This window comes from Zonotrichia leucophrys, chromosome 6 (genome assembly GCF_028769735.1).
Source record: "Zonotrichia leucophrys gambelii isolate GWCS_2022_RI chromosome 6, RI_Zleu_2.0, whole genome shotgun sequence".
Lineage (NCBI taxonomy): Eukaryota > Metazoa > Chordata > Aves > Passeriformes > Passerellidae > Zonotrichia > Zonotrichia leucophrys.
The window spans coordinates 28,159,883-28,178,477 of NC_088176.1; the positions used below are offsets into that span (position 1 = coordinate 28,159,883).

The 18,595-nt window shown below is 41.7% G+C and overlaps 1 protein-coding gene and 1 long non-coding RNA gene across 3 annotated transcripts in view; both read left to right on the plus strand.

The window, feature by feature from the left end:
- The window catches only part of BICC1 (BicC family RNA binding protein 1), an 89,841-nt gene extending 84,917 nt beyond the window's left edge, over positions 1-4,924 (plus strand). For both annotated transcript variants that reach the window (XM_064716848.1, XM_064716849.1), the window contains 3 exons: positions 146-306; positions 742-841; positions 1,958-4,924. In XM_064716848.1, the coding sequence (XP_064572918.1) occupies positions 146-306; positions 742-841; positions 1,958-2,088 (392 nt within the window). In that variant the 3' untranslated portion in view covers positions 2,089-4,924. The remainder of the gene's footprint in view (positions 1-145; positions 307-741; positions 842-1,957) is intronic.
- Positions 4,925-12,302: 7,378 nt separating this feature from the next.
- LOC135449875 (uncharacterized) overlaps positions 12,303-18,595 on the plus strand; it is a 53,616-nt gene continuing 47,323 nt past the window's right edge. Inside the window, exon 1 of the long non-coding RNA XR_010440871.1 lies at positions 12,303-12,466. This is a non-coding gene — a long non-coding RNA (uncharacterized LOC135449875). The remainder of the gene's footprint in view (positions 12,467-18,595) is intronic.

Below are 18,595 nucleotides of genomic sequence, written 5' to 3' on the forward strand. Positions count from 1 at the left end.
TTCATTCTCTCAGACCACTGTGAGGCTTTTTTCTGAAAAATAGATTTAAATACTTTGTAAATGTAATGATCTAGCTGAATACAATGTTGGTGGAAAGCCATGCCCTTCTGTGATGTGTCTGAAAAGTGCACTTGTTCCCTTCCAGCTGAACACTATCTCAGTAGCAGTAACTACATGGACTGCATTTCCTCGCTGACAGGAAGCAATGGCTGTAGCCTCAACAGTTTGTTCAAGGGATCTGATCTGCCTGAGCTCTTCAGCAAGCTTGGTTTGGGCAAATACACAGATGTATTCCAGCAGCAAGAGGTTGGTGTTCCTTTGAGAGGCAGCTTTGTGTTGGTAGGATGTTTTCCAGCACTAGTTGTGCTGCCTCTTCACCAAAAGCCACTTAGAACTCACTTTGTGACAGGGTTTTCCTGAGCTGTTCTTTCAAAGCTGGGTCATACATCTTACAATTGTGGTAAATACTCAAAACCTCAAGACTCATAAATAAGACTAACTGATTTTCTCTGCTTTTCCTGAACTGGTTACTTTTAAATTTCTCCTTTTCTGTCACAAGTGTAGCAAATTGAGCAACTAACTATGTGAAGCAGCCATTGAAAAGCCATGATTGCTGCCTACATGAGTAACTGTAAAATGGAGCAGGGGGAAAAAATGAGATTGTTCTGAACCACGTTTATTGCTTAATACTTTTGTGGAAAGACTTGTTTTGCATAGTTTTCCTACTTCTTTTTAATCTAGATTGATCTGCAGACATTCCTCACTCTTACTGATCAAGATTTGAAAGAGTTGGGAATTACCACTTTTGGTGCCAGAAGAAAAATGCTGCTTGCAATCTCAGGTAAAAAACTCAGAATGCCATGTATTGATTTTAAGCACTGTTTGTATTCTTCTCACTCAAATTGTGTATTTGTAGCCAACAAAGGAAATAAAAACCTTGGAAAGAGTGAAAAGTATGCCTAGAGTCTATAGAGGTAATATTAGCTTGCCCCTCACCAGAGGTGCTTAAAGCCAGGCTTTATAGAGCTTTCCCCTTAGCTAATACCAGCTCACTTGTGATAGTCTGGTAAAGCTGCAGCTTGGTAGAAAGTTAATCTCTCATTGTGAAGTTTAATGCCCCAAAATTGTGGGTCCAGGAATTTCTGAGATTACAGGCACTGCAGGATCTGAACAGCACTACTTACCAGTCACAACTGGCATTTTCAACCTCTTGGTTCCCTGTCCTCCATTTTATTGATTAGCAGAGCAGTTATCATACTGGGAAAATGTGCCTACTTTTAAGGGGCTTTTGGTTTGTTTGGTTTGTTTGTTTTTTGGTTTTTTTGGTTTTTTTTTTTGGTTTGCAAATGTACTTAGTTCAGTAGCAGTTTTGAAAATTTATGTAATCTCTCAGTGGTTTGTATCTAGCACAGAGTTTGCTTACAAGAACTGGAAAGTGGGGAAAAGAAAAATATTTTAATGAGCTATTACTAATACAAGATTAGGGTTCATGTTTAAATGAGAGGTGTGCATCTGTTTTTTTTCTCAAAGTCCTTGTTAAAATACTGCTCCAGTTTTATGTTTAAAGTAAAGAATTGTGCATTGAGAAGTGATCAAGTTGGTAACAAGCTTTTCTGTCAATCTCAGTCTGCACTGCATGGTTGGGCTTCCAGGAAGATTGCAGTGTTTGAGTTTGTAACAGAAACTTTTAAAAGTTTCAGCTATGTCTATTTGATCTAAATCAATATTGCAAAATTTTATCAGTGCCAAATAAGAATTGTCCCAGGTAGAGCCTCTGAGTCTCAACCTGATGCTCTTAATTATCCTGTTGGACTGTTTGTTAATTGAAGTACCTCACAGATATTTTCAGTGCATACCCTATCTGCCTAAAATACTTTGTTCGTTTACACAGAAGTTGTGCATTTGGTTGCCATAAAGTATTAAAATGGGTTTCTGTGGGTGTGCTTGCCCCCTCCAGAACTGAACAAAAACCGAAGAAAGCTCTTTGACCCATCCAACATCCGTGCCTCGTTCCTGGAAGGCGGAGCCAGCGGGAGACTGCCGCGCCAGTATCACTCGGACATTGCCAGCGTCAGTGGGCGCTGGTAGCAGGAGGCTGGGCTCAGAAAGCAGCTGCAAAGATGGACATGGCAATCCTGTGGACAGCCTTCACTGCACACCACCCTCTGCACTTTGGGAGTTTGGGTGTCAAGGACCAAAGCAAAGTTGTGTCTGCACGATCCTGTGCCAAAAAATCAGAGAGAACTCGTTTTGTCAGTTGTCTTTCGAAACACCAAATGTGGGTTACGTTTTACTCATGTAGATTGGACAGAATTTGCAATAATAATAATATAGGGTTCTTTGTTTAGTATTTTATTACCTATAACTATAATGTATGCACTGAATTTTGTACTTTGTTGAATGAAGGAAGAATGAAGAGCTGGGATGCCAGAGAGCATAGATTTGGCTTTATCAAGATGGATTTTTCTGGTACTGCTTAAAATAATTATTGAGGTCTTTCTGCACTTTACATGTTCTGATTTCTTGTCCTGTGGAAATTTATTTCTCTTTCATTTCCATATCAATTTTTATATTGGCACTAATCAAATTTTTTCAGGTGTTCCTGCATTAAGTCACATCTCACTATAATGGTACTAGAAACTGGTTCTTATGCAGATTTTTGTTTCTCCTCTCTCTGTCTCCCTGGTAGTTATCTGAAGAGATTGTTCCAAAATCAAGTCACTTGGTAGTGGACCAGTCCTATTATGCTCTTATAAAGCAGTCTAATTCTGCCTGCAATAATACTCACTGTAACAAATGCAATGAAAGACCAAAATGGACCTTGCAATATTAACCCTTTTCAATCAACATATTTAACTGCTGCCTTTATGCTAAAACTGTTTTTAATGGTTGTCTCAAAGCAAAGGGCTATTTTTAGTACCCTGCCACTAAAGGACACTTATTTATATCAGACTTTTATTTTTAGATTCTATACACCTACAATACGTAACAGATTAAACTGATCTACTGCAGGTTTATGGTAGAGACCAAAAGGCATTCATCAAACTAGAGCTCTGGGCTGTCAGTTTGATTAAACAGACAACTAATCTAATTTGACAAGACAGCACTGTTGCCATTTAATAAATGACACATATTACTTACATGACTATGCATGCAGCAATGAAGTGACCTACATAAAATAGGTGTAATAGCATCTGTTTTGTTCGATCTAGATTTGTAATTGTCAGCTGCAGAAGTGTTTGAAACTCTGGAGATGAACTATTTCTGAAACAAGTTATGTTCAACAGAAAGAGTCCATATTATAAGTGGCTAGAGCTAAATTTTGCTTTCTTATACTGTGAAAGTCCGAAAGATTTGGCAATGTTATTCCTCTGTCTTTACAGGTGTTGTGTTATGGGTTTATGAAGGGTTTCAATGTAATGAAGGAATCCATTAAGTGCCTCTTTTTGCAATGCTATGTGTAGTTTCCAAGCATTAATTGAAAAGCATTCCCATTAGAAATATTGTGAATTACCTTACCTCTACTGTAATGTATTATTTATGTTCAGTGTACAAGCCTTTTGAGATGGACATAAACCACTGTGCTCTTAACAGAAGGCATTAGAATAACATTTACAGTAGTTGGGGTTTATGCAAAAATGGGTGAGAGAGTTTTGACACTTTCCATGGGTAATTCTTTCTTTTAAGGTGAGAATGCAAAATGATCTATGGCAAAAATTGCACACACAAAGGGAATTTCAAGAGACTATTACTTGAGGGCATAGATGATCAAGCAATAAAAAAAAGTCTTGTGATTAGCTAAAAATTGCTGCTCAGTGCTCATTTCAGCCATATCTACTTAATGGTGTATACCTGGGTGACTTCCCCTGTAGATGAAGTAGCAGCTTTGGTTTTCAAATGGCACTGCAGATGTGACTGGGTAAAGCTGTATCTGGTACTCACACAGTTGTTCACAGCAGCTTCCTCTGCTCAATGCCAAGAGTCAATATCCACATGTCTAGGAGAGATTTGTGTGTGTGTATTGCACAGGCAAGAGCAACTGCATGGAAACCCTCTTGGAAGCCAGGGCTTCTCATTCTAAAGCTATTTACACTTGTGCTTACTTCTAAGCATGCAGATAGTTCCATTCACACAGACTATTTATGTGCTTACAGATAAGCTGTTGTTTAAATGTTTGCATTTGCAAGCCCAGCACTTGCAAATCAAATTGTATTCAGACTCCTTATTTCATAAAATGTTTTTAATGAACTAAATATTCAGCAGCACTTTGTACAGAATTTTCTGCCACCCCTTCTTGCTTTTTTTGCCTGAACTTAAAAGCATCCAGAAGCTTTGCACTCAGATTTTTAGCCTTTTGTAGGTACATGCTATCCATCCAGATGGTACTATACTCAGAAACTGATTTTTTTACAGTATTAAGTTGATGTGGTCTTTTGCTGAGCAGTGATTATTTCATCTACACCAAAGTGAAGAATTTCCCATGAACAACATTGTTTTTCAGTAGGGCTTCACATTTAAAAAAAAAAAAAAAAAAACCACACTGGAAGTAAATTCTCACTTACTTTGATTCCACAAAGGGAATATAACAGTACAGTGTATCGTATTGTTAGTGTTACATTATGCACAAATATTTGACTTGCTACATAAAATGTTAGTTTTAAATCTGTGCCTTAACAGTGACCAGTTATCTGTAAATATAGAGCAGATACAGATTGTATTTTTGTGGGTTGTGTCCTTTTAGTGATTTTTTTTAAGAAAATGAAAGTTGAAATTAAAACATTAAAAATGGAGATTTTCAAAACTAATCAGTGTTGCATAAAATAAATTTATATAACTCCCTTGTATTCTGATTGGTTCATGAAATATTTTTATATAGACCCAGTTCCAGGGATGCTTGCTTGTTAATAAAATATAAAAAGCACTATTTGACATAATGGCAACATGTTTCTTTCACATGTTAATGCTTTATGTGTTTTACTGTTCATTTTGTATCACATACAGTGTCTTTGTCTGGATTTTAAATGAGAATGCTGTTTTGGGGTGCCTCTTCTTAATCTAAGAGGAGTTAAATTATGACAGGTTCAATTCTGAGCAGGTTTTAGTGATTTGGCTCATGAATTCTGTCTTTCCTTTGGTCCTCCCACTTTGACTGTTGTGGTCAGGTGAGCAGAGAATTGTGTGTTTTCACAATGGCCATTGTACTGTCACATCCAGTACATGGGGAGGGGAAAGGGAATTATTTGTGCAGGCTGCAGGGACATGACCAGTCAGCCTGCCCAGAGGTGCACACGACAGGCACAGTCAGTCCTGTTGTTTGCTCCACAGCTGCTGGTGCAGGTTCAGTATTTCTCTGGTACAGGTTCAGTACTGCTCGACCTCTCCACGTGCTCTCAGGCATCTCGTTTATCGCCGCCTGACGTGGTCTCCATTCCCGACTCACTGACTTTGCAAAACTCAGAGTTGTTTTTCTGAGTACCTCCTGAGAAGTGAAGGTGTGGGAACAAGTCTGTGAAAGAAATAGGTCAACAAACTGTTCTGCTGAGGACAACTGAAGGGCGTGGTGCTGAGCACCAATTTACCAGGCTTTGACATAAATTACATGGAAATTTACAGGCACGTGGGCTTGCAAATTGCACAATGTTTCTGTTGTCTGACCTATAGAGATCTACGAGGGTCTGAAGCAAGGTTGTTTCCTTTGTGGACCATTTATTTGGGCATATTGCTTTCACCAGCTTTAGTCAGCAGAATGTAAAGCTGGTGTGGGACAGAGGAGGTGGTGATGGAGCATTAGACCTTGTTGGCTGCTCTCCTTTTGGTGCAAGCAGTGTTACCATGGCACAGCATCAACAGGATTGCTTCCTGAACAAACTGGGCATGTCTCTCTGCTGTCAATCTGTGGAACAAAACTGGTGATTTTCAGTCTGAACAAAAAGTTGCATTCTAAGAATTGTTGCCAATACACAAGAGGAAGTAGATGGAATCTCCAAGCTCTGTAAAGATTAAAAGTGAGGCATCTGTCTTTGCTGTTAAATCCCACTCCAATCTAACAGTTGCTGGAGGAATCCTGTTTTTCCAAATCCCAGAAAACACAGTTACACCAGTTTTATGAGTACTGTTGTAAGCTGGTCACTACAGGTGTGATGGGCAGGGGTATTCAGAAACTTGTGCTCACACTGTAAAGTAAGCCCAGGAGTACTTGATTCCAGGCAAGTCTGGACATGGTTGGAGCTACATTTTATCCTTGAAGAACCACCTTTCTTTCTGACACAGATCCTTGAGCAGAAGGAAGGTTTGCTTTTAGCTGGAGTTGCTGCAAAATTTTTGAAGGTGTCAGAAGATATATAAACTGGGGAACTTGTAGAAAAAATTGCAATATGAATGGTTGGTGTCTGTTATGTTGTTGACAGCTGCTTTGAAAATGGTGAGCTATAAGGATGTTTAAGCAGGTGGAGGGGTGGTATTTTAGCATGGTTAAAGATAAAAGAGCTCTTATTTTGAATTAGGTGTAGTTGTGAGTGAGGACTATCTTGTAATCTGAAAAGCACACAATAAACTTGTGCTTTGGTATAAAATTCCTTTCTTTTTATTTGGGTTAAGATAGCATCTGGAGAAGAAGTAACAAGCATCCAGAGATTATAAAAAGCTTTTTGTAGATGATATATCTTATATTAAGGAAAATTTGAGTTATATCTTTGTTTCCTCTGCTGCAGATGTACTTTTTTATAGTGTTTATAATTTTTATATTTTACATGCTTTCATGAGTTAGTAAAGCAGACTTTAAAAATTAAAGTAGTAGAACAGTCATACTTGCCAATTTTGAATACTGACACAGCTATTAGGAGTGGTTAAATGTTAATAACTTTTTTTTTTTCCTCTCACTTTGAAGAAAGGGTACTGTTAAAGAAACAGACTCAAACAATGTAGAAAGTTTTTGCATTAGAGCATCATCTAGTGTCAAATTTCCCTGCTCTCTTAAGGAGTAAGATTTGGGGAATATTTTCTCTGAGAAATGCAGAATGATTCCAGATGTTGATGAAAATATGAAGAAAGATGAATACATTGTGATGGAAATTCCCAAGTTTGTGCCAAAACTGTGTTGCAACTTCATGGAAACTAACAGATGGAAAAAGCAAAACATAATATGAGGAAAAAAACCCACTAAAATAATTATCTAATGAAGCAAAAATTTGTCACTTCTAACAATGGGTGGTTAATGTTTTAAGAAATAATGTTGCTACTAATTTAGTAACCCTAGGACCATAAACTGATATGGATTTTGCTACACTTATTTGCTGTGATAAAAATCATGGTTTGTCACCCACAAAGGACAGAAGAGTTGAAGAGGCCTGAAATGGACATGGCAATAACTTATGGTTCCAAAACTAAAGCCATCCATGGGAACTGCAATCTCATGCTGTGTATATACAATACCAAAGTGAAAAGAATGTATTTTTGAGATTGAGAACATAAGAAATTTTCTGTAGACAGTAAAGCTTACTGTATGTTACATATGAATATACTAAAGGAAAACAAAATGGACCCCAAGGATAATTTCCTTTTGCTTTCAGGTGATCCAAAGTTCAGATAAAACAAAATATTCACAACCCTTTGCTTTGGCAGGAGTTTTTCCACCATGCAGCTGAACAGTGTTTTGGTTCCTCAAAAGTATTCTTCTGCTTTCCTGCTGAAGCTCACCTCAGAGAGAATTTGACAATGCCTGGTCCCAAAAAAACCCCTTTCTTTGAAGTAGCTTGAATAAGCACTGGGTGCTTAGCACTGACAGTTGAGTACTGAGTGCTGATTCTTCCAACACTACACGATCTCTCTATGTAGCCCAGCATCTAGAAATCACTACAAACAAAACTGACATGGTCAAGTTAAATTGCTGAAAGATTTGAATCTTGCTTGGAAACTGGATGGGAAACAACTAGGTAACTAATCCCTGTGGGGCAAGAGATGTTTTGGTGTGGCTAAATTAAAACTAGCTTCGTGCCAGCAGTGTTTCTTTATGAACCAAATGGTGACAATAGCCAGCAAACTGGAATGCTGAAGGCATCTGTCATGTAGGAAGGCTTGTCCTGAGCATGCCTCCAGCACTGGTTATCTTCCATCTTCACTGAAATTGGTTGCAGATGCTCCACTGTTGACTCTTTCTTTCTTTCATTCTTTCCATTGTACTTGGACTCCAAATGCTAGAAAGGGCAAATTTTTAAATTTTGCATGCAGCTTGATGAGCTTTTTGCTTGCACAAGCATAATGTTTTCTTCTTTTCCTAGGAGTGATTAGTGTGGACAGTATCCAGAACCACTAGAGTGGATGAGAGCTTTGAAAAAAAATTTTTAAGGGATTTAAGAACCATGAGTGGAGACTGGAAATTACACTTTCTGGCACTGCTGCCTTTCCTGGCCACTGGTGGTGTCTGCTCACCTCTCCTAGATGTTGGCTCTCCCTGCTTGGCTCAAGTTTCTGCTCTCTTCTGATCAGCACTCAAGTTTCAAACAAGTATTTCTGGGAAGTTTGAGGCATTTTAACTTTTCAGGCAGACTAGTGTTTGCTTTTTTGTGTTGGACTTTAAAACTGTGGCAGTGAGGATACAGGTGCTAATGGTCATCTTTGGCCAGGGTGAGGTAATAAATTTGTAAGCACAGCATAAACAGTACGTTGTGGTTACAAGGCTGGAGTGGATGAGGGCATAATTTCTTCTTGTGAGCAGTTGTTTGTGAAGATTAGGTAAAGGAAATGTTAGTTTGCTTGGTTGATTTTTTTTTTTAAACATTCATAGAAAGGAACATCCTTTTGCATGGTGTTCTTATTGCAGCTTAAAAATTATTTTGAAAAAGTGACTCCACAGGGCCCTTGCCTTAACCAGTAATAAAAACAGTTATTCATAGACAGAAGGATTCCTGAGGATCCATCCCCTTCAACATTAATTATTGGAGTACAGCAGCACATTTCTTCCTTTTTTCCCACCTGCCTGTAATATTTCTCCTGAGGCCAATGCATCCCTGTTCTTCAGTAGCTTTTTTTGTGTGGTTATTCTGTGCCCTGGCTCTGTTGCAGATACAAGGTAATGAACCCTCCAAACAGAATTGCATCTGATCTAGTTCCCACTGCATCTTCTCACTGTGTAAACACATCAGGAAGTAGGAAAGCATTTCTGGAGTGAACAGATGTGTTGGTCTGCTGGAAGCTTTGAAACCCTGTATTTTCAAGTCCTCCTTAATCTTTGTGATGAATTTGTAAGCTTCAAGATGTTTTACATCTGGTTCTGTTTGTCAAATTCCTTTCAAGTGTTCCGTTTTTTGTGATTATACCATCTGTGATAAAATGGGCATTAAATCAAATACTACATAAAGATGCATTGTCTGTTCAAAGCTATACTAGAAAGGGAATATTTTGTATTTTGTATGTTTGGTCTATTTTGGGTTTAAGTGAAATTTTATAGACATTTCAGAATTTGTGTTTATACATAAAACCCCAAATTGTTATGACAAAGAATCACAGACTCTGTTCCTTCCACCTCCCTTCCTGAAAGCAGATAAGTCAGTGTTTCATTTTAAAGCTTTTTTTTTTAATCTAATTGAGATTTTTCATGCTCACAAAATTTGGCAGAAAACAAATCAAGTTTTTTATGGTTCCTGAAGGCAAATGACTTTCTGATAAACACTCCAGTGTGTCTTCATGTGCTATTCAACGTGGGAGGTGTGCAGAAATATCAAAAAGATGTTGAAAGCTTTCTTGCTTGACCCCTTAACTCTTCACCAGGTCAACTTTTCCTTTGGCTTGAATCTGGTGAAGTTGTTCTGTGTTTAAGCACAGAATAGAAATCCATGGTAGAGCAACACTTCCTTCCTCAGTGCATGCTGTGACCTTGCCTGCCTTTTTTGAAAACAAGTTCTTCAGGCTTCTAGACTTGATAGAATCCTGTTTGAAATGTCTAGTTGCTACATGTTCACCTGCTCAGAAATGAGAGGCTTTGCACTCCGTGGTGAATGGGCTTTTAATTTGTGTACCCAAGGGAACCAATTATTTCATGTGTTTCATGCTCAAGCATGGGAGGGCAGCACACCAAAACAGTACAAATGTTCAGATCTTCCTCTTCCCATAAAAGCCCTCTCTTGCTATGCTGCTTTGGTGCAAGTAGAGTGCTTTCAGTTCCTGGTAAATAAAGAGGACTGCCCCAAATTTGTCAAAACAAATGTTATGGTTTATCTCCTGGCAGTTACCCAAGTCTCCATAAAACTGAGTTTTACTCCATGGGGACCCATAACTGAACCCAATGGTGGCATACACTGTCTTAATGGTTTCTTTTCCTTTTGCAGCATTTACAACTCTCATTTTGTAATAATCCTAATGAAGAATTGAGCCAGCATGATTTCTTATTATTTGGATGTGTAATATTGCTATGTTGTAAACAAAGTGAGGAGCTGGATGGTGAAAGGTTAGCATGAACAGCTATTAGAAAAACTGTGGATCACAGTCTCCATATTTGACTTTGGGAAGAGTTGCTGCAACAGGTCTTTAAGAAAGAGAAAATATTGCAAACCTTAGCTTTTCCATTGCTTATTAGTTGGAGTGGTAATGCTTAATGATTAGGGGAGGAAACCAGCTGTGTGGTGCACCTTTTAAAAAACATCACCAAATCACTGCTCTGAAAAGGGAGGTAAAGTTTTATTAATGTTCTTTATATCTCTTCATTAACTATTAAGCCTATATTATATAAATGTGGGTTCATTCACCTACTGAGAAAGTGTTTGAAAGTTTTCAATTAGAGATGACAACAAAAATCCCCACTTTTCATTTTCAGTGATAGGCCGCTCTTCAGTGGGGTTTGGAATGGACAGCTTCTCTTCTAGGCAAAAAGTCTAACCTTACCTTAACTGCAGATAAAGTCAGAATCTGTTTCAATCCACTTCTGAATATTTGTCATATAAATTACATGACATCATACCTTGGATTTGCCCAAGGAGATACTTAGGTTTCAATCAAGTCATGCTTTGATTTCTGTCCCTGTGGGTTGGCTAGATGGGGTTTCGCTCCTCTTACTGGAAGTTTTAGGATCCCTGTAAACCTGTTCCCCACCTTTTCCATGGTCTGTTTGGCTGGTTTACCTTCCCTCTCACTATCCCCCTTTGCAGGGCTTCCAGGTAATCCATCGCTGTCCCAGCCCCAAGCTGGGTGTCCCACAGGACAGGGTTTGTTGCTGGGATTTGGGAGTCCCACAGGACAATTCTCACAGAGAGTTTATTGCTGGGATTTGGGTGTCACAGGGGACACTGCTCACAGAGGGTTTATTGCTGGGATTTGGGTGTCTCAGGGGACACTGCTCACAGAGGGTTTATTGCTGGGATTTGGGTGTCTCAGGGGACACTGCTCACAGAGGGTCTGTTGCTGGGATTTGAGTGTCCCACAGGACAGGGTTTGCTGCGGGGATTTGGGTGTCTCTCAGGACAGTGCTGGCCATAGGGTTTTTTGCTGGGATTTGGGTGTCCCACAGGACAGTGCTGGCCACAGGTTTGTTGCTGGGATTTGGATGTCTCACCGGACACTACTGGCCACAGGGTTTGTTGCTAGGATTTGGGTGTCCCACAGGACAGGGTTTGTTGCTGGGATTTGGGTGTCTCAGGGGACACTGCTCACAGAGGGCTTGTTGCTGTGGTCGGTACGAGGTGGCCAAGCTGTGGCGGGCCAGCTCTGGCCAAAGCCAGGTGCCCACCTCAGCAGGGCCATGCCATGTTGGGTGGCAGCTGGTGGGTGGCAATAAGAACGGGGACATCCCTCACTCTGTACCGTCACATGAGAAATGGATTCCACCTGGGGACAATTGACTCCATTTCTTGGCAATTAGAATACCTTTGGGTGGTAAGGAACAAAGGGAACTGAACCCTGTTGCCACCTGTTTTTTGTCTCTCAGGCTCCCTGTGCCCCCCAGTCCTGGTGCCCCAGCCACCGGAACCGGCCGGAACCGGCCGTGACCCGCCTGAGGCGGCCCCGCGCTCCCCTCACAGCGCCCCTCGGCCCAACGGCCGCCCCCAGAACCTGCTGCTGCTGCCCAGATCCCACCCTGGCCTGGCCCAGGTGTGGTCATAGGACAGCTCAGACACAGAGGACACTGCAGGGACCAGGGGATCGCCTTCAGCCACTGAGGGACAACGCCAGGGCTGCCGCTCCCGTCACGCCTCAGGCCGTGAGCCAAGCGCACACAGGTGAGCATGGCCCAGCTGCCATTTGGGAGCCCAGGTGCACCTGGAGAGGAGTTACCCAGGTGGGGCCATTTAGGGGATGAGCTGCCCCACCCCTTTATTTCCCTGGGCAGGAGGGGGTTCCTCAGCACGGTGGTTTGGGGTTGTGGGCTATGTGGGAAGCAGCTCCTCCGTTGCCACGAGTGGTTGCAGGAGTCACCCCAAAAAGAGAGTGTCGGCCCTGGTGAGCAGAGCACAGCAGGAGGGGCAGAGCACCCACAAAGGTAAGTAAGTCCTCTCTTATAATTGTGTAGAAAAACAGGCTGGTTATGAACCTGTGTCATCAGGCAGCATGGTCCCTCTGAGCTGTCTGTTGTATCCATGATGAAGTGTTTCATATCAGGTTTTGGGTCTGCTGTTCCTCAGCAATAAGTTGTCTCTGTGCTGGGTCATCTGAAAGTCTCTAGTGTGTGACCTCAAAGGGACTGCAGAGGATATTTGCATCACCAAATACTTGATTTTCTCTGCTTTAAATGTTTCTTTGTAGCCAGGTGTCTTTTGAATTGCATATCTGGCCTCATCCAAGGCTTGTCTTGTCGGTGTGAGTGCAAATTCATTAAACCCAAGAGCACCCTGAGGAGGGTCCCCTGCACTGGTGCAAGCTCAGTCTCCAGCTCTGGGTGCTGCCTGGGCAGAGGCAGGGTGTGTTTGTGTAGGATATTCTGTGGCTTGAAATTACATTCCAGTGCAATAACTTGTGTGATGAATTTAGGGCTTGGCTTTGGGAGAGAATTGTGTGCTGTTCACACAGGTCAAAAGTCATTCAAATCATAGTGTCAAAAAAACCCACGTTTTTGTATGAAATAAGCTGTTGAATATATTTAGTTATCTGCTAGCAGTATAAATCTGACCTCGTGTCTTTATCCTTTAATCTGTGCTGATCTGTTATGTTCACATGAACACAAAAAATAAGAAAAAAATCTCTCTATTCAAATCGATGCCACTTTAAAATGCCTGATAAAAGAATTGCTTTCTATTTAGCCAGCCATGTTTTTGTGAGGCACGGGAGGAAAGGCAGCAGCAGATGGCAGAAATTTCCAGCAGCACGCAGGGCGAGATGCACACGGAGCTTCCCTGCACGGCGGGATTGGCACGGCGGGAGGGCGCTGCTGCTGTTGGCGCTGCGAGAGCCGGGTCCGCCAGGGCTGAGGGAAAGGTGACAAATGCCAAGGCAGGGCATGCCAGAAGCACCGCAAACACCTAGCCAAACTCGTAATGATGCTCTGAGGTTTTCCTCTCTCTAGACCTTCTATGGCTTTTTCCAAAGTGAGGCATCAGAATTGTGGCTTTCCCCCAGCCTGTGCCTGAATGCAAACACACACACACAGAGGTGGCATTTCTGCGTTTTGTAAACTTCTGCAAAACATTCAGAATCGCCACAGCCTGTGTTTTCTGAGACAAAACGATCTTAAATACAGGAGAGCTCATCATCCATTTAACTGCTGTCACCTGCACTTGCCATCAGGTGTGTTAAATAATGCCTAATTATCCCAGGAAAGGAGCACACTTTTTTCTGTTACAACTTTGATTTTTCAGAGCTGGTAGAAAATTTTATGGAAGTTTATAGGTTAGTTGCATTTTACACCGTGCATTGTGTTTTCTCGCAACCTATTTTAGTCCAAGCCATGCAAAATGATAGGATTTTACTGCTCTATTTAAGTGATCTTCGCAGTACTGATACTTGAAATCGCCGTTCCAATGGTCAGATTAGCATGTGCAAATCTTTGCTCTTTAGGGTTGTGTTGATGAGGTTGTTTATTTTAGGGACCTTAAAATTTACTTCACATTTGCTCTGATATGGTGCAATGAGAAGTGCACATCCACTGTGCTGTTGGACTGCTCTGTGGGAGGCTAAAAAGCTCCTGGAGTGAAAAAGGAGTAAAAGGAGAGTTGCAGCTCATATTTAGGTCAGAAGCAATAAAAGAAACCTCCCTGAGTGTTACTGATTAATCATTAAAGTGAAAGATTTTTTTCTTCCTTTGCATGTAAAGCTACAGTATGTTAAAATTGCACTTGGTGGGTTAGTACAACACAGATCTAGCTGAAGCTTTGTCTGAGGACAGTGACCTGTGAATTGTATTTTTCAGTCTGTCACTGAGCTTTCAGGTAGCCAGGGGCACTGTCTGGACTCGTCAGGAGCCATGAAGCAGCTGCATTTTATGGGAGTCTGGAAACCTGCCGGTAACAGCCTCACAAACAACATCCTTTGGCTGAAATGATAAACTTCATTAGGTCAATATAACTACACATACTGAAGAATTTTAAATGTACTTTTACAAGACTACATAAAAACATCACATGGCTACAGGCTCCACAACTATTAAAGGCTGAGGAAAATCATCTAGTGCTTATTAAACTTTCTTTCATCTTCTGAATTAGGTAGCTGAAGTAGGTCAGTGTTGTTGAGTGTTACTCTCTTACCTTTTAACCAAAGCGAAGTTAAACATTTTCACAGTTTAGAAATTTCTATACTGAATAACTCTGTGTTTTATATGGCTCGTGAAATTTCAGTAACAGCTGCTTCATTTTTTGTGTTTGAGCACATGATTTCTGGAACTTTGAGAAGGCTGATAAAGGCTTGAAGTTAGGGAGCCAGTGAGTAATGTTTTATTTCTGTGAATGTTGTATTGTGTTCTAAATGACTTTAGCTGTGGTCACAGGGAGTTGTTGCTGTTCTGGGTATATTTATCCCTGCTCTTCCCAGGGGTGAATGCTGAATTGAATGTCGTACTGGAGATGGGAGGTTTCGTGCATCTCCTGTTGTTTGTACAAAAGCTTAAGGTAGATTAAGTGTTGTGATAAAAGCTGATTGTGAGAGTTAATGAAAGTGTGTGGGGGCTTTGTTTTTGTTGTCTTAAACCTCTGAAAGGTACTGTTTGCATGCATGTGGGAATGTGGGATTTTAATGCAGTTTTCTACAATGTGCTACTTTGTGACTTGTTTTAAAATAAAAGATTAGCAGGCCGTTCCTCTTTAGAGGGCCTGAATTTGCAAAGAGGAAGATCTTCCTGGCAATTCATGACAAATGTATTTGTGCTCCCAAGCAGTACAAAGAGGGGAGAGATAAAACTTTTATAAATGCAGTGTACTGCACAAATATGTACTAATTTATTTAAATTACTTTTATTTTTAGTACATACAGCTGTATATACAAAAAAATATAAAAGTCAACTTTGTAAAGCCCTGCTTGGTGGAAGCAGGCAGTGGCATACCTGGGAACAGCTGCTCTGGGGTAGGTCAAGGTCCAGCTGGTCCAGGACTGTGCTGCCAAGAGCCACAAATATCCCCTAGGATTTCCTCTTGGCTCCAGCACATTACTCAGAGGCTTCCACACAACAGGATCAGCTTTCATTTTGATAGTTATGTCGAGAACACAGAAAAAAGATCCACCATTTGATTTTCTAAATGTCTTTTTCTATTCTGAGTGCATGTGAGGTGAGCACAGTCTGGGTGCCTGCCTGGGGCAGTCCAGTGACCCTTTTTTGGGTGTCCATCACTCTCTGCCTGTTTTACAGGCAGGGGCAAATTGCCATTGCTGCTGCAACCATAATGTAGCTTCTTCAAACTCTTGGCTTAGTGGGGCTTGGGGTCTGGGGGCTTTTGGGAGGAGATTTTTTCTTTTCATGTTTAAAAATGTTAACCCCATTTGTTGTTCTCCCCTAGTATTGCCTGAGTAAAACACATGGGTGAATATGGTATGTGGGGAAGCAGTGTTATCAACATCTATCTGTGTTGCCCATGCTGTAAAAAAAAAAGGTGAAACAAATGCTTCAGTGGCTCAGGCCATGCTCCTTCCTTGATGATACAACATTCTATTCATGAGTGATGCTCTCGTGGTACAATGCTGGGAAAATGATGGGTTTTTCTTTTCCTCTTTTTTTAGTAAGAAAAGTGTTGGGTTTGTTATGGAATACTAGAAATTTCCTTTAAAGTTCTGGAAGAAATCTCCAGAGCTTCCCCTTCCCAACAAATGCTGCCCTTGATTTACTGTTGATCCTGTGGGATGAAGTCATCAGGAGAAAGTTCTTGTTTTCTTGTATCTTTTTTCCTACACAGCCTTGTTGCTTTATTAAATTCACCAGAGCAGACATGTGTTTTAAGTCTGATGACTTGTATTACGTTAGGAAATCCTCCCACAGCACAGACCTTTCTAAACATTGTTTGTTGACTTACGGGAACAAGATCGTTCCTGTTGCTGGGGCTGACATTTGTGTGTGGCAGCCACATGCTCTGGGAGACAGGGACAGCTCGGTCCCTTTCCTGTTTGCAGAGTGAAACGAGCAACAACAACAACAAAATAACAATGCTGTTGTTTGAGAGGGGTTTTTCTGTGCTCAAATGCAGCTCTGAAGAGGCAGCACTTGTATTAAAAAGAGGTGTTTGCAGCTGGGAGGCTCCTGAGAGCCTCGCACGCAAGTGTTTGGGGGTGGGCAGCACCTCTGTGTCTGATTGAAAATCAAACAGGCACTCACTTCCTCTCATCCTAATCTGCATCCACTAAAAAAGAAGGGGAAATTTAGGCAGGGGGGCAGGGGGAGTATTTGGCAGCTGCCCAAGGAATGCAATAATCCCAAATGTGGTGTGAGAGCTCTTCAGGATCGCACACTGGCACTCGCTCCCGGCGCTTGCTGCCAGGTTCCCTCCCACGCGTGCTCGGTCTCGGAGGTAATGCGAGTCTGGATGCTGGACAGTTAATCAACTGCAGGGAAATTAACGTTTTGGAGATGGTTCTTCTGTTGTGAGGTGCTTGGTGTTTAATAAAACACAGCATGCTGCCACGTATTGCATACTTGCAGGACCCTGCTGGCTGCCTGCTCTGTTGGCTTTTGGTTTTGGCTGGGGTTTAGCATTTCTCCTTGCTGAAATTCTCCTGTTGCCATTGCTGAGGGGAGGATGGGCTGTGCCGTGCTGGTGAAGGCAGCTGAAGTCTGGCCCTGCCTGCTCTGGGTTTTCTCCAGGACTGCAAACCCTCAACAGAGCAGCATCCCTTGGTCCCTGTGAGCAACTGGGAAAAAGACTGGCCATGTGGAGGCTTTGTGAGGATGCTGTGGGCAGAGAATGCAGGACAGAGTAACAGGACAGGTTACCCCATCAGCTAAGGGTGCACAGGTGATTCTTCTTATGCTGTCTGTGCAAATGAGAGGTCCTGGAGACTTTTGCTAACAATGGCTGCAAGCCTGCAGATGTGGAGGCAACATGCCCTCCTGTGGCAGACTCCATCCTTGAGGACAAGGATCCCCACATGGGCAGGGTTCCCAAAAAGGGCCTGACCTCAGTGGCAGGGTCAGGAGGGCAGAGCTGGGGACAAACACAGGCCAGCTGTGGAGGAGAGAGCAAAGTAGCTCTGCATGCCAATTTAGCACCCGACAGCAGTCAGAACCCTGGCAACCTGGCTAAAAGCCAACCCATCCCTAAAAAACCTTGGAGTCATTCTTTTGCTATGATGAAATATATTTTAAAAAATTGCTCTGAAAAATAACTCCAAAAAAATTGACATGCAGTGTATTGCCTTTTGCTGCCTAGATTTTGGGTAACAGTGGTGGTGTCTCCTTCCAGCAGGGGTGATTTAGGGAGTGGTGTGTAAGTGATGTTTGTAAATTCCACATCAGCAGTTATGAGCCTTTGGGATGTGTTGTGGCCCAACACAGGGACCCCGTGCTCTGGCCCAGCTCACATGTTTTGCTCTGGAAAGGCTCAGTTTTTTCTCTCTCCCACTGGCCAAGACGTGTACAGCTGTTGTAATTTTTTCCCTTGAGCTTTAGCTTTGGTTCACTTTTATAATTTAAGTAACTGTATGGAAAGTGATAAAGAGTAAAACATGTGTCTTGTGATATAGTATCCAAAAGATTGCAAGTGATACACCCTGATTCTTATGGAGGACTTTTCATGTTGGCTTTGCTCAGATAGAAATCTCAATTATTTTACCTTTTTCCAAGTAATTTAAATGCTTTTGTCTTGCTCCTGTCATTTGAAAAATATACCAGTAATCTTGTTTGCTCATTTACAGCTTCTTACAGGGCTTGGCAGCTCTGCTTGCCTTCCTTAACTTGGGCTCTGATCTCTGTCTTGGTAAAACACCCACAAGCTCAGCACTGGAAATATATAATGGGCTGAAATTGCTCTTGAGAAAGGGTTTTGTTTTGTTTTTGTTGTGGTTTGGTTGTTTTTTGTTAATGTGGAATGATTTTAGGAACATAAGGAGAAAACCTTCACATAGCATATAAAATCACTGACCTTCACCTTCAGAAGGGTTCTTTCTGCTCACTCTGGGGAACACCTGGAGGGGTTCCTGCCAGCCCAAAGAGCTGCTTGATGTTGAGCAGTTGGGACAGAGAGGGCAGTGCCTTGTGCTC